Raw genomic sequence first — 12214 nt, 5'->3', positions numbered from 1 at the left:
CCTATATTTGATTTTCAATACATGTCTCATATAAATGAATTAGCAGTTCTTCGCTTGCATAACATAGCTACGTGTGAATGATTGACACACTTGATCTGTGTTGAGCGATATTTTGCGATGATATGACTGCACAAACGTGTCTCTTTGTTGCCGGCTAGGGAGCTAAGCTAAACCGGACTATGTTTGCACGAAGGTATGCCCTATATTTGATTTTCAATACATGTTTCATATAAATGAATTAGCAATTCTGCACTTGCATAACAAAGCTACGTGGGAATGATTGACACACTTGACCTGTGTTGAGCGATATTTTGCGATGATCTGACTGCACAAACGTGTCTCTGTTGGCGGCTACCGAGCTAAGCTGAACTGTACTAGCGAGTCCTAAAAGCCTTCGACGTGCACAGAGACACCAAGACTGAAGGAAGGATGTTTGAGGACACTATAAAGTAGTGATTGTCGTACTCGGTTGGGACTTACATAGGTTCGGGACTAATTCAAGAATAATTATTGAGGGTAGCGCGTGACTTTACACAAAGAAAACGAGAGAAACAACTCGTAAATCAAGCCTCGCCTTCTTTTCCTTCATACGGTGGTTCACAAACGGCTATACAGATACATATACAGATTCTGCACACAAGTGTGATAGGTAACACGAAAATAGGAAACTGTGAATGACAAATTCGTCTTTGGGTTATAATATATTATATTATGTGGCTTCTCGGTCTTCCTCTGACTCCGGAAAGATCTCACGCTAATATCAATGGTTTCTCCGTCGATATGCATGTAAATACCCCTCGCTGAAATACTTGAAGCCCTGCTGTCTGCTTTTCAACAATATTTCACTATTCGCTAAGAATACGAGTGAGAAATCAGTTGGTAAATCGGACAATTTCGCTATAGTCTTTTCTTCCTGCGCCGCCATTTTTGCTAATTGTTTGTCTGAGGTTAGCACATGTGGGGTGACGTAACTTCATGAGGCGTGGTTAACTGCCCTGTACGGAGGGGTCAATTGTGAACCGCCGTGGCACATTATGAAGCGTAAAATACGACAACGGCGAATCCAGACTATTGATCAACTGTAGCTGTACATAAAGCAAAGTTAGAGTTTCACATACAAAGATTCAGCAATTAGTGTCCTCAGTTCTCAAATGTTTAATGAATGTTTTTTGGAATGAGCAATAAAATTCCAAGTTAATGAGTATTTGGTAAAAACAAAACAAATTATCCATTTGAACATAAAATATCTTGTCTTTGTAGTGTATGCACTTAAATATGGATTTAACATGTCATGTCATTATCCAAGCCGCTTATCCTCACAAGGGTTGCGGGAAAGCTGGAGCCTATCCCAGATATCTTCAGGCGAAAGGTGGACTATACACTGAACTGGTCGCCAATCAGTCACAGGGCAGATATTGACACCATCAGTGAGCGGGAATCAATCCCACGCTGCATGCACCAAAGGCAGGCGTGTGTACCACTACACCATCAGTGACACTTGGATTGAACATGATTAGGAAATCATTATAGTCTGTTTATGTTTAACACAACGACCCAATTACATTGGTATTCGGATCCTGACCTTGGAGTTCATCTTACTTTTTTTTTTTTTTTTTTTTAGAGGTTGTTCAGGGCTTTTTTGTTACGATAAGTATCATCAGTCTCCTGTGTGTCAATTTTGCACCTGCGGTCACATTCCGGGGAGTTTGGCTACAGTTCTGTGAATCTTAAATTTCCGAATAATATTTGCAACTGTAGGTGCAGGAACATCAACAAGTTAGAAAATAGTCTTCAAGCCGTTACCAGTAATGCCTATAATACCTATAATTTTCTTTCTAATATCTTGACAACACTTTCTGTTTTCTCTTGGTCCATATTTAGTGTGGTACACGCCATGTAATCCTAATTTAAAATTATTTTTAATCTTTTCTAGGACTACCATCATTTTTTCCATTTTTCCTGTTTTATAAGTTAGTTTATAAAAATAATTCTGTTGAACCATTATTCAAAACCAATGTCTGATTTTCATTCGTTCATTTTTATTAAGTTCATATTTATTATGACTTTTGTCAGATTATATTTACTCCTGTGACCACTGTGGTTATTTTTCTTTCACAGGGAGGTATCAATAACTTTAATATAAAGTGTATTGTACTATAATATGTCTGTAATTAATTGTGAAAAGTAGTAAAACATTGCGACTCTTTAGAAAAGCTACTTTATATTCACTTTGGGTTGGTGTATTTTGATCTTCGCTCAAATGATTGTTGAATTGAATGAGAATAAAACAAGGATAGCATACCTTGGCTCGGTTAGTCCTCATGTTCGTTCGGTGAAGGAAGTTGAGTTTACAAAAACAATGTCCGTAAAAGGTCAAGCTATTCGCCTCTTTGATGGATGGAGCTTTCAACTGGACTGGGACTGCCTACTAAGTCCCCATTTCTTTTTAATACTAACTTCTTGTCCCCTCCTCGAGCAGTCACCTTATCGTGGTGGAGGGGTTTGTGCATCCCGATGATCCTAGGAGCTAAATTGTATGGGGCTTCATGCCCTTGGTAGGGTCATCCATGGCAAACATGTCCTAGGTGAGGGACCAGACAAAGTATGACTCCCAAAACCCCTATGATGAGTACAAAAATTAGATTTTGGTTTCCCTTTCCCGGACACGGGTCAATGGGGGCCCCCCCACTCAAGTCAGGCCTGGAGGTGGGGCTCAAAGGCGAGCGCCTGGTGGCCGGGCCTGCACCCATGGGGCTCGGCTGGGCACAGCCCAAAAGGGTAACTTCCCATGGGCTCACCACCTATGAGAGGGGCCATTGGGGTCAGGTGAGAAGTGAGTTGGGCACTGGCCAAAGGCGGCATCTTGGCAATCCGATCCCCAGCTTCAGAAACTAGCTCTGGGGACATGGAATGTCATCTCTTTGGTAGGGAAGGAGCCCGAGTTGGTGCGTGAGGTCGAGAAGTTCCAACCAGATATAGTCGGCCGCGCTGCTTGGGCTGTGGCACCACTCGTCTTGAGAGGGGTTGGACTCTGTTCCGATCTGGAGTTGCCCACGCGGAGAGACGCCAAGCAGGTGTGCGTGTACATATTGCCCCGCGGCTCAGGGCCTGTACATTGGCGTTTACCTCGGTGGATGAGAGAGTACCCTCCCTCCACCTGCAGGTAGGAGGACGGATCCTGACTGTTGTTTGTGCTAATGCACCAAACATCAGTTCAGAGTACCCACCCTTTTTGGAATCCTTAGAGGGAGAGCTGGAGAGCACCCCCTCTGGCGACTCCATCAGTCTGCTGGGGGACTTCAATGCCCACGTGGGCAATGACAGTGAGACCTGGAAGGGCGTGATTGGGAAGAACGCCCCCTATCAGAATTCGAGTGTTGTTCTGTTACTTGACTTCTCTGCTCATCATGGATTGTCCATAACGAACACAATGTTCAGGCATAAGGGTGTTCACACACCTGGCACCAGGACACCCTCGGTCGCAGTTTGATGATCAACTTTGTGGTCATGTCATCGGACTTGCGACCGCATGTCTTGGACACTCGGGTGAAGAGAGGGGCTCACCTGGTGGTGAGTTGGCTCCGATAGTGGGGGACAATGCCAGTCCGACGTGGCAGGCCCAAACATATTGTGAGGGTCTGCTGGGATCGGCTTGCAGATTCCTCTGCCAGAAGGAATTTCAACTCCCACCTCTGAAAGAACTTTGTTATCGTTCCAGGGGAGGCGGGGTACATTGACTCTGATTGGATGATGTTCCACGGCTCCACGGCTGAGGCGGCCAACTGGAGCTGTGGCTGTAACGTGGTCGGTGCCTGTCATGGCTGCAACCCACGAACACGTTGGTGGACACCAACAGTGAGGGATGCTGTCAAGCTGAAGAATGAGTCCTTTCGGGCATCCCTCTGAAACATTGCGTGGACATCGAGGACAGTGCCTCTGGATTGCCAGACTAGGATGGTAGTCCCCCTTTTCAAGAAGGGTGACTGGAGAATGTGTTCTAACTATAGAGGAATCACACTCCTCAGCCTCCCTGGTAAGGTCTACTCAAGGGTACTGGAGAGGAGGGTCCATCAGGAAGTCGAATCTCAGATTCAGGAGGAGCAATGTGGTTTTCGTTCTCGCCGTGAAACTGTGGTCATGCTCTACACCCTCAGCAGGATCTTCGACGGTGCATGGGAGTTCACCCAACCAGTCTACATGTGTTTTGTGGAAGGCGTTCGACAGTGTCCCTTGGGGAGTCCTGTGGGGGGTTCTTCAGGTGTTTGGGGTACCAAAACCCAATGATATAAGCTGATCGGTCCCTGTACGACCGCTGTCAGAGTTTGGTCCACATTGCCGGCAATAAGTCTGACTAATTTCCGGTGAGAGTTGGACTCCACCAAGGCTGCCCTTTGTCACCGATTTTGTTCTTACCTTTATGGACAGAATTTCTAGGCGCAGCCAAGACATATAGGGTGTCCGGTTGGTGGCTTCAGCATCGCATCGCTGCTCTTTGCAGATTATGTGGTTCTGTTTGCTTCATCAAGCCATGAATTCCAGCTCTCACTGGAGCGATTTGCAGCACAGTGTGAAGCGGCTCGGATGAGAATCAGCACCTCCAAATCCGAGACTATGGTCCTCAGTCAGAAAAGGGTGGAATGCCCTCTCCAGGTCAGTGATGAGATCCTGCTCCAAGTGGAGGAGTTCAAGTATCTTGGGGTCTTGATCACAAAGGAGGGACAGATGTAGCGGGAGATGAAGTGTCTGCAGTCATGCGGACTTTGTATTGTTCCGTTGTGGTAAAGAGGGAGCTAAATCGAAAGGCAAAGTTCTCAATTTACCAAGTGATCTACATTCCTACTCTCACCTATGGACATGAGCTGTGGGTCTTGACCGAAAGAAGAAGATCCCGGATACAAGCGGCCAAAATGAGTTTCTTCCGCAGGGTGTCCGGGCTCTCCCTTAGAGATCGGGTGAGAACCTCAGTCATCCGGGAGGGGTCAGTGTCAAGCCACTGATCCTCCGAATTGAGAGGAGCCAGATGAGGTGGCTATGGCATCTGATTCGGATGCCTCCCTGATGAGGCAGGTCCCACTGGAAAGAGACCCCAAGGACATGTTGGAGAGACTACATCTCTCAGCTGGCTTGGAAATGCCTCGGGCTCCCTCCGGAAGAGCTGGAAGAAGTGGCTGGGCAAAGGGAAGTCTGGGTATCCCTGCTTAATCTACTTCCCCCCCCATCCCAACCCGGAAAAGGGGTAGATAATGGCTGGATGGATGGACTAACTTTTTGTTTGACATTTGCGGCATCCACACTCCATGTCTAGGAAAGCCTGATGTTACTGACGTGGTTTATGTTCTTAGAGTGGACAACACTGCACACTTGGAATATTCTGGCTATTCCTGAATGCTGATGAAAAAAATACTGAAAGTACTGAAAATGAAGTCTGTGCGGATTTCCATTGTCACATTGTTACAATACAAAAGCAATAAATAGTTATTTACAAAAATCCTACAATAGATCGATCTGAACCAGAATTGGGGGGAAAAGCTTTTACAAGAAGATGGAAAAGAACTTCACTCACAGTCAGCATATCTGTGTTTATGTTGGGTGGATCCATTAAACGGGTAACAGACTCCATGAAGACAAAAAAAGCAATGACCATCAGGAACAATCCATTGATGAACCCAGAAAGGATTTCAACACGACCATACCTGGGAAGACCATCAGATATTAATTTTAAACACGGATCGGAATTTGAAAGTATATTATTACCAGAGTTGGGAAAGTTCATTTTCTACATAAAGTTAAGTTCACTGTTCCAAAAACGAACCAATTAAATTCATAATTCAAAATCTTGAACAAAATTCACAACTCGAAAAATGAAGTAGTTCATACTTTTTTACCCAATATGTTGCTGACTGGCATTTAATTCCCTTATTGATGCCAGATAGTCCACACTAATTGGTAGCTTCAGTTTTCACTACACAATCTCAAAAAAATGATAACTTGATAAAAGATTTTTTTTTTAAATAAAGAAATAAACCAAAAACAGGACTTTTGTTCCAAAAGAAAAACATGCAACACATCATGACAGGGATGAGTGTAAAAGGACTGATAACTTTGCATTCTTTGCAGCTATGGCTGACTATATTAGCAAAATAATTTATGTATTCTTATATTACAAAAAAGAATTCCGTCATGACAGTGTGATTGTACAGTCTTCTAACAGCAGTGATACAAATAATCTTTGAAATAGTGATTACAATAGTTTACTGTAGTACAAAAGAAACACAAAAGAACATTCTCGCCCATTTATGGAGTCTCCCTGAATGCACCTCGAGTTCTCACGCAGCTGCAACATGCCTGCCAAGAGTAGCAGCCGTGGCTGCACTGAAGCAGTTGCCAAATACAGCCTGTAGATACAGACATATAGAGGCTTGTATATCGTGTGTTCAGTCAGGTTTTGTCCAGGAAGACCCAAACACAACCTCTTATTCTTGAATTAAATGAACACTCTGATGCCAGAATTAGTACGCTCTTAATTACCTTCATTAGTCAAAAATGAACAAAGTTCCGTTCCAATTGGCACAAAATATGAACTAGTTCATGAACCTTCTTTCATTGAACTCATTGAGGTACAAGACTGATTAATACACTAGACACTGGTGAGAAAGAAGAGGGCTACATGTTCCACCTAAAATTTACCCATAGGAGAAGATCCTGGTAGCTTTCCAGCGGGTCATCAAGGCCGCAAACAGGCCGAGTACCAATGCTGAGCAGTCAAACAACATGTGGAAACCATCCGAGATCAGTCCAAGGCTGTTAGTCCAAACACCGTAAAAGAGCTCAACAAAGGTGAACGCCTGGAACACAGAGATCCTTACGTAAATGTCGTTTGACAGCAGAGGCTGTGAACTGCAATTAAGGAAATTCATTTCATTTAACATGAACAAAGTTTGTGGTCTTGGGGTTAGTGTAAACAGATGTTTTACAAAAATACAATGTCATATTTTAATTGATTTTTTTCACCCCTGTGCTTGTAGAAAAGGCAAATAAAAATGACATTCATAGAAAGGTCAATATTTTGTTCCTTTCTGGGAACCTTTGAACAGTTTTTACTAAAACAACTTGCAGTAACTTTCTTAGAAATAACATAAGTGAATTTTTTCTTCTTTCAAAAATGTGTTTTTTAGAAAGTACATTATTTCAAAACATAGGTAAAATGATGCTCATTATGATATATCCATCCATATTTAACACTGCTTATCGTGGTTAGGGTAATGCAGCCCTATGGGGGAACAAACCAGTGCAATCTGTAGTCCGGTCCCAAGCCCAGATAAATGCAGAGGGTTGCGTCAGGAAGGGCGTCTGGCATAAAAACTGTGCCAAACATATATGAGCGTTCATCTAAAGAATCCCATACCAGGTCGGTCGTGCCCGCCCCCGGCACTGCTAACCTGCAGGGCGTCAGTGGAAATTCAGCTACTGTGGGTCGAAGACAAAGAAGAGGAGGAAACCGGATCCGTCGTCAGAAGAAAAAGAGGAATGCACAGATCCTACAACTGAGTGTAGGGACTTTGAATGTTGGGACTATGACAGGAAAAGCCCAGGAGTTGGTTGACATGATGATGAGGAGAAAGGTTGATGTACTGTGCATCCAAGAGAGCAGGTGGAAAGGTAGTAGGGCTAGAAGTTTAGGAGCAGGGTTTAAATTATTCTACTACGGAGTAGATGGGAAGAGAAATGAAGTAGGGGTTATTTTAAAGGAAGAGCTGGCTAAGAATGTCTTGGAGGTGAAAAGAGTATCAGATCGAGTGATAAGACTAAAATTTGAAGTTGAGGGTTTTATGTATATTGTAGTTAGCGGCTATGCCCCACAGGTAGGATGTGACCTAGAGTTGAAAGAGAAATTCTGGAAGGAACTAGATGAAGTAGTTCTGAGCATCCCAGACAGCGAGAGAGTTGTGATTGGTGCAGATTGTAATGGACATATTGGGAAAGGAAACAGGGGCGATGAAGAAGTGATGGATAAGTACGGCATCCAGGAAAGGAACTTTGAGGGACAGATGGTGGTGGACTTTGCAAAAAGGATGGAGATGTCTGTAGTGAACACTTACTTCCAGAAGAGGGAGGAACATATAGTGACCTACAAGAGTGGATGTAGAAGCACGCAGGTGGATTATATTTTGTGCAGACGATGTAATCTGAAGGAGATTACTGACTGTAAAGTAGTGGGAGGGGAGAGTGTAATTTAACAGCATGGGATGGTGGTGTGTAGGATGACTCTGGTGGTGGGTAGGAAGATTAAGAAGACAAAGGTAGAGCAAAGAACCATGTGGTGGAAGTTGAGAAAGGAAGAATGTTGTGCGGCCTTTCGGAAAGAGGTGAGACAGGCTCTCGATGGACAGCAGAAGCTCCCGGAAGACTGGACTACGACAGCCAAGGTAATCAGAGAGACAGGCAGGAGAGTACTTGGTGTTTCTTCTTGTAGGAAAGGGGAGAAGGAGACTTGGTGGTGGAACCCCAAAATACAGGGAATCATACAAGGAAAGCGATTAGCGAAGAAGAAGTGGGACACAGAGAACTGAGGAGAGGCGAAAGGAGTACATTGAGATGCAACGTAGGGCAAAGGTAGAGGTGGCAAAGGCTAAACAAGAGGCATATGAAGACATGTACACCAGGTTGGACACGAAAGAAGGAGAAAAGGATCTCTACAGGTTGGCCAGACAGAGGTATAGAGATGGGAAGGATGTGCAGCAGGTAAGAGTTATTAAGGATAGAGATGGAAATGTGTTGACTGGTGTCAGTAGTGTCCTAAATAGATGGAAAGAATACTTTGAGAAGTTGATGAATGAAGAAAATGAGAGAGCAGGAAGAGTTGAAGAGGCAAGAGTGAAGGACCAGGAAGTGGAAATCATTACTAAGGAGGAAGTCAGAAAGGCACTACAAAGGATGAAAAATGGAAAGGCAGGTGGTCCTGATGAAATACCGGTGGAGATATGGAAGCAATTTGGAGAGATGGCTGTGGAGTTTTTGACCAACTTATTCAACAGAATACTAGCGGGCGAAAAGATGCCTGAAGAATGGAGGAAAAGTGTTCTAGTTCCCATTTTTAAGAACAAAGGCAATGTTCAGAGCTGTGGGAATCATAGAGGAATAAAGTTGATGAGCCACACAATGAAGTTATGGGAAAGAGACAGATGTATTATTTGCCCTGAGTATGCTAGTGTAAAAGTACAGAGAAGGTGAGAAGGAGCTACATTGTGTCTTTGTGGATCTAGAGAAAGCCTATGACAGAGTACCAAGAGAGGAACTGTGGTACTGCATGCGTAAGTCTGGTGTGGCAGAGAAGTACGTTAAAATAGTACAGGACATGTGTGATGGCAGTAGAACAATGGTGAGGTGTGCCTTAGGTGTGACAGAAGAATTTAAGATGGAGGTGGGACTGCATCAGGGATCAGCTCTGAGCCCCTTCCTGTTTGCAGTGGTAATGGATAGACTGACAGATGAGGTTAGACTGGAATCCCCTTGGACCATGATGTTCGCAGATTATATTGTGATATGCAGTGAAAGCAGGGAGCATGCAGAGGAACAATTAGAAAGATGGAGACATGCACTGGAAAGGAAAGGAATGAAGATTAGCCGAAGTAAAACAGAATATATGTGCGTGAATGAGAGAGGTGGAGGGGGAAGAGTGAGGCTTCAGGGAGAAGAGATAGCGAGGGTGGAGGACTTCAAATATTTAGGGTCAACAATCCAGAGCAATGGTGAGTGTGGTAAGGAAGTGAAGAAACGAGTCCAAGCAGGTTGGAACAGCAGCCGGAAGGTGTCTGGTGTGTTATGTGACAGAAGAGTCTCTCCTAGGACGAAGGGCAAAGTTTACAAAACAGTGGTGAGGCCGGCCATGATGTACGGATTAGAGATGGTGGCACTTAAGAAACAACAGGAAGCAGAACAGGAAGTAGCAGAAATGAAGATGTTGAGGTTCTCGCTCGGAGTGAGCAGGTTGGATAGGATTAGAAATTAGCTCATTAGAGGGACAGCCAAAGTTGGATGTTTTGGAGATAAGATTTGAGAGAGCAGACTTCAATGGTTTGGACATGTTCAGAGGCGAGAGAGTGAGTATATTGGTGGAAGGGTGCTGAGGATGGAGCTGCCAGGCAAAAGAGCAAGAGGAAGACCAAAGAGAAGGTTTATGGATGTGGTGAGGGAAGACATGAGGGCAGTTGGGGTTAGAGAGGAAGATGCAGAAGATAGGCTAAGATGGAAAAAGATGACACACTGTGGCGACCCCTAACGGGACAAGCCGAAAGGAGAAGAAGAAGAAGAAGATCGTGGTTAGGGTTACGGGGCACAGGAGCCTATTTAAGAAGACGTGGAGTATACACTGAACTCGTCGCCAGTCAGTCGCAGGGCATGTATAGAGCTCGTGCGCGTGACGTCACAGCTTACACAGTGCCGTTTTTTAAATTGCCCAAGACCTGTTGTGCTGTTGGTTGTCACAACAGACGAGACAAATATTCAAAGAGATCATTCTATGAAAAGACCAAAAGTTCATGAGCCGTCAACCTGTCACGATGTTGGATTTATTCCAATGAAGTATTTGTACACGTCCTGACTTTTATATGCTTTCAAACTTTTCTGTGTAACTCTCGACGACTTACTCTCCAGATACATCTGTATATCCAGTTGTCCAAGACAAGCGGAAGCAAATTAACAGTCCAATTTCTTATCGACAAAAACATCGACTTCGGCATCAAATATGGGTCCTCTATGCCAAGTCTCTCTCATTTTTCCACATACCTTTATTTATTATCACCTTCCAAATGTTTAACGGTATCGGACAAAACTCTGGGTGTCGTGCTATAAGACATTTTCGTTTCGTTTCAACGGACCTAGGATTGAACAATGCTTTGTTTGACCGGCAATATGGCCAGTCACGTGATTACGGTGACGTAGGTGCACGAGCTCTATAGACACAGACAAGCATTCACACTATTACTGAGTGGGAACTTAACCCACACTCCCCACACCAAAAGCCACCAAGAATACCACTACGCATTCACTGATTAAATACTTTATATGTGTAAATATTGGAAATATAATGACCCATCAAACAGCATTATGTTTATGTTAGATGAGAAAAACCATGCCTACAGTGCTGTTACAGTATTTTTTATGCGCAAAGCACATTTTTTTTTGTGGGCACGATGGATGACTGGTTGGATCATCTGCACCACAGTTCTGAGGACCCTTGTTCAAATTCGGCCTCAACTGTGTGGAGTTTGCATGTTCCCCCCGTGCCTGTGTGTTTTTTTTTCTGGGAACTTTGGTTTTCTAGAAATCTGAAAAACATACATAGTTGGAGACTCTAAATTGTCAGAGGGTGTAAACACGAGTGTGAATGGTTCTTTATTTGTATGTACCCTGAGAGTTCAGGGCATACGCCGCCTCTTACCCAGAGTTATCTTAGGCTCCAGGATGCCTGTGAGCCTCATGAGGTTAAGCTGTATGGAAAATGGATGGATGAAAGCTAATGTGCATTTTCTGTTATTACATCTGTGACATAGCGATGCCCTTCCTCAGTGATTTCAATTTTGAGTTGTTGCAAAACCTTTGGCCAACAGTTAGCCGCTCAGGCAAACTCGTGGCAGAACCCTGAGTTCAGTCAGCTTTGGCCGAAGCACTCTGTGCACGGCTGGCCTAAGAAGCGCATACCACCTGGGATGAGTTCAAAGTACGGAGGTAACCAAAAAAAAGAAAAAAAAATTGGGGGGGGGGACATCCTGATAAATCTATTTGAACTAAATGAGGGGGGGGGAAATCACCTGACAGTACATGACAACAGACCAGATGATTTTTTTTTATGATGTTTTCTTACTTTATCAGCGTTTAGCTTGTTGTGGTTCGGACTTTGTGGGCACTGGTACATGCAGACTTCAAATTGGAAAACATCTATTTTCAGTCCCACATTCCACTGAAATATTGTGGCAACTGAAGCCTACTATGCATTTATTTTATTGAATTTCATTAATGAAGATTTGTAAATGCTCTCCCTATTGCCTATAAGTCACTACCTGCAATCAAAACAGAGCACTAGAATATGACAAAGTAGTATCCCTGTACACCCCCAAAGTGTACTGCTACTGCCGTCTATTAGTACTTGCATAAAGGGCTTAAACTAATTCTTGGGGGATTCTCAGTCATTGCAGCCATTTTGGGAGAAACGCGG

General features: G+C 43.9%; 1 protein-coding gene across 1 annotated transcript in view; it reads right to left on the bottom strand.

The window, feature by feature from the left end:
- Positions 1–12214, bottom strand: part of slc30a5 (solute carrier family 30 member 5) — a 28821-nt gene that overhangs the window by 8707 nt on the left and 7900 nt on the right. The window contains exons 11-12 of the mRNA XM_061800551.1: positions 6688–6845; positions 5564–5693 (exon numbers count right to left, since the gene is read on the bottom strand). Coding sequence (XP_061656535.1) covers positions 5564–5693; positions 6688–6845 — 288 coding nt within the window. The remainder of the gene's footprint in view (positions 1–5563; positions 5694–6687; positions 6846–12214) is intronic.

The sequence above is a fragment of the Syngnathoides biaculeatus genome, chromosome 17 (assembly GCF_019802595.1).
Source record: "Syngnathoides biaculeatus isolate LvHL_M chromosome 17, ASM1980259v1, whole genome shotgun sequence".
NCBI lineage: Eukaryota > Metazoa > Chordata > Actinopteri > Syngnathiformes > Syngnathidae > Syngnathoides > Syngnathoides biaculeatus.
This window is presented reverse-complemented; position numbering and strand designations above follow the sequence as displayed.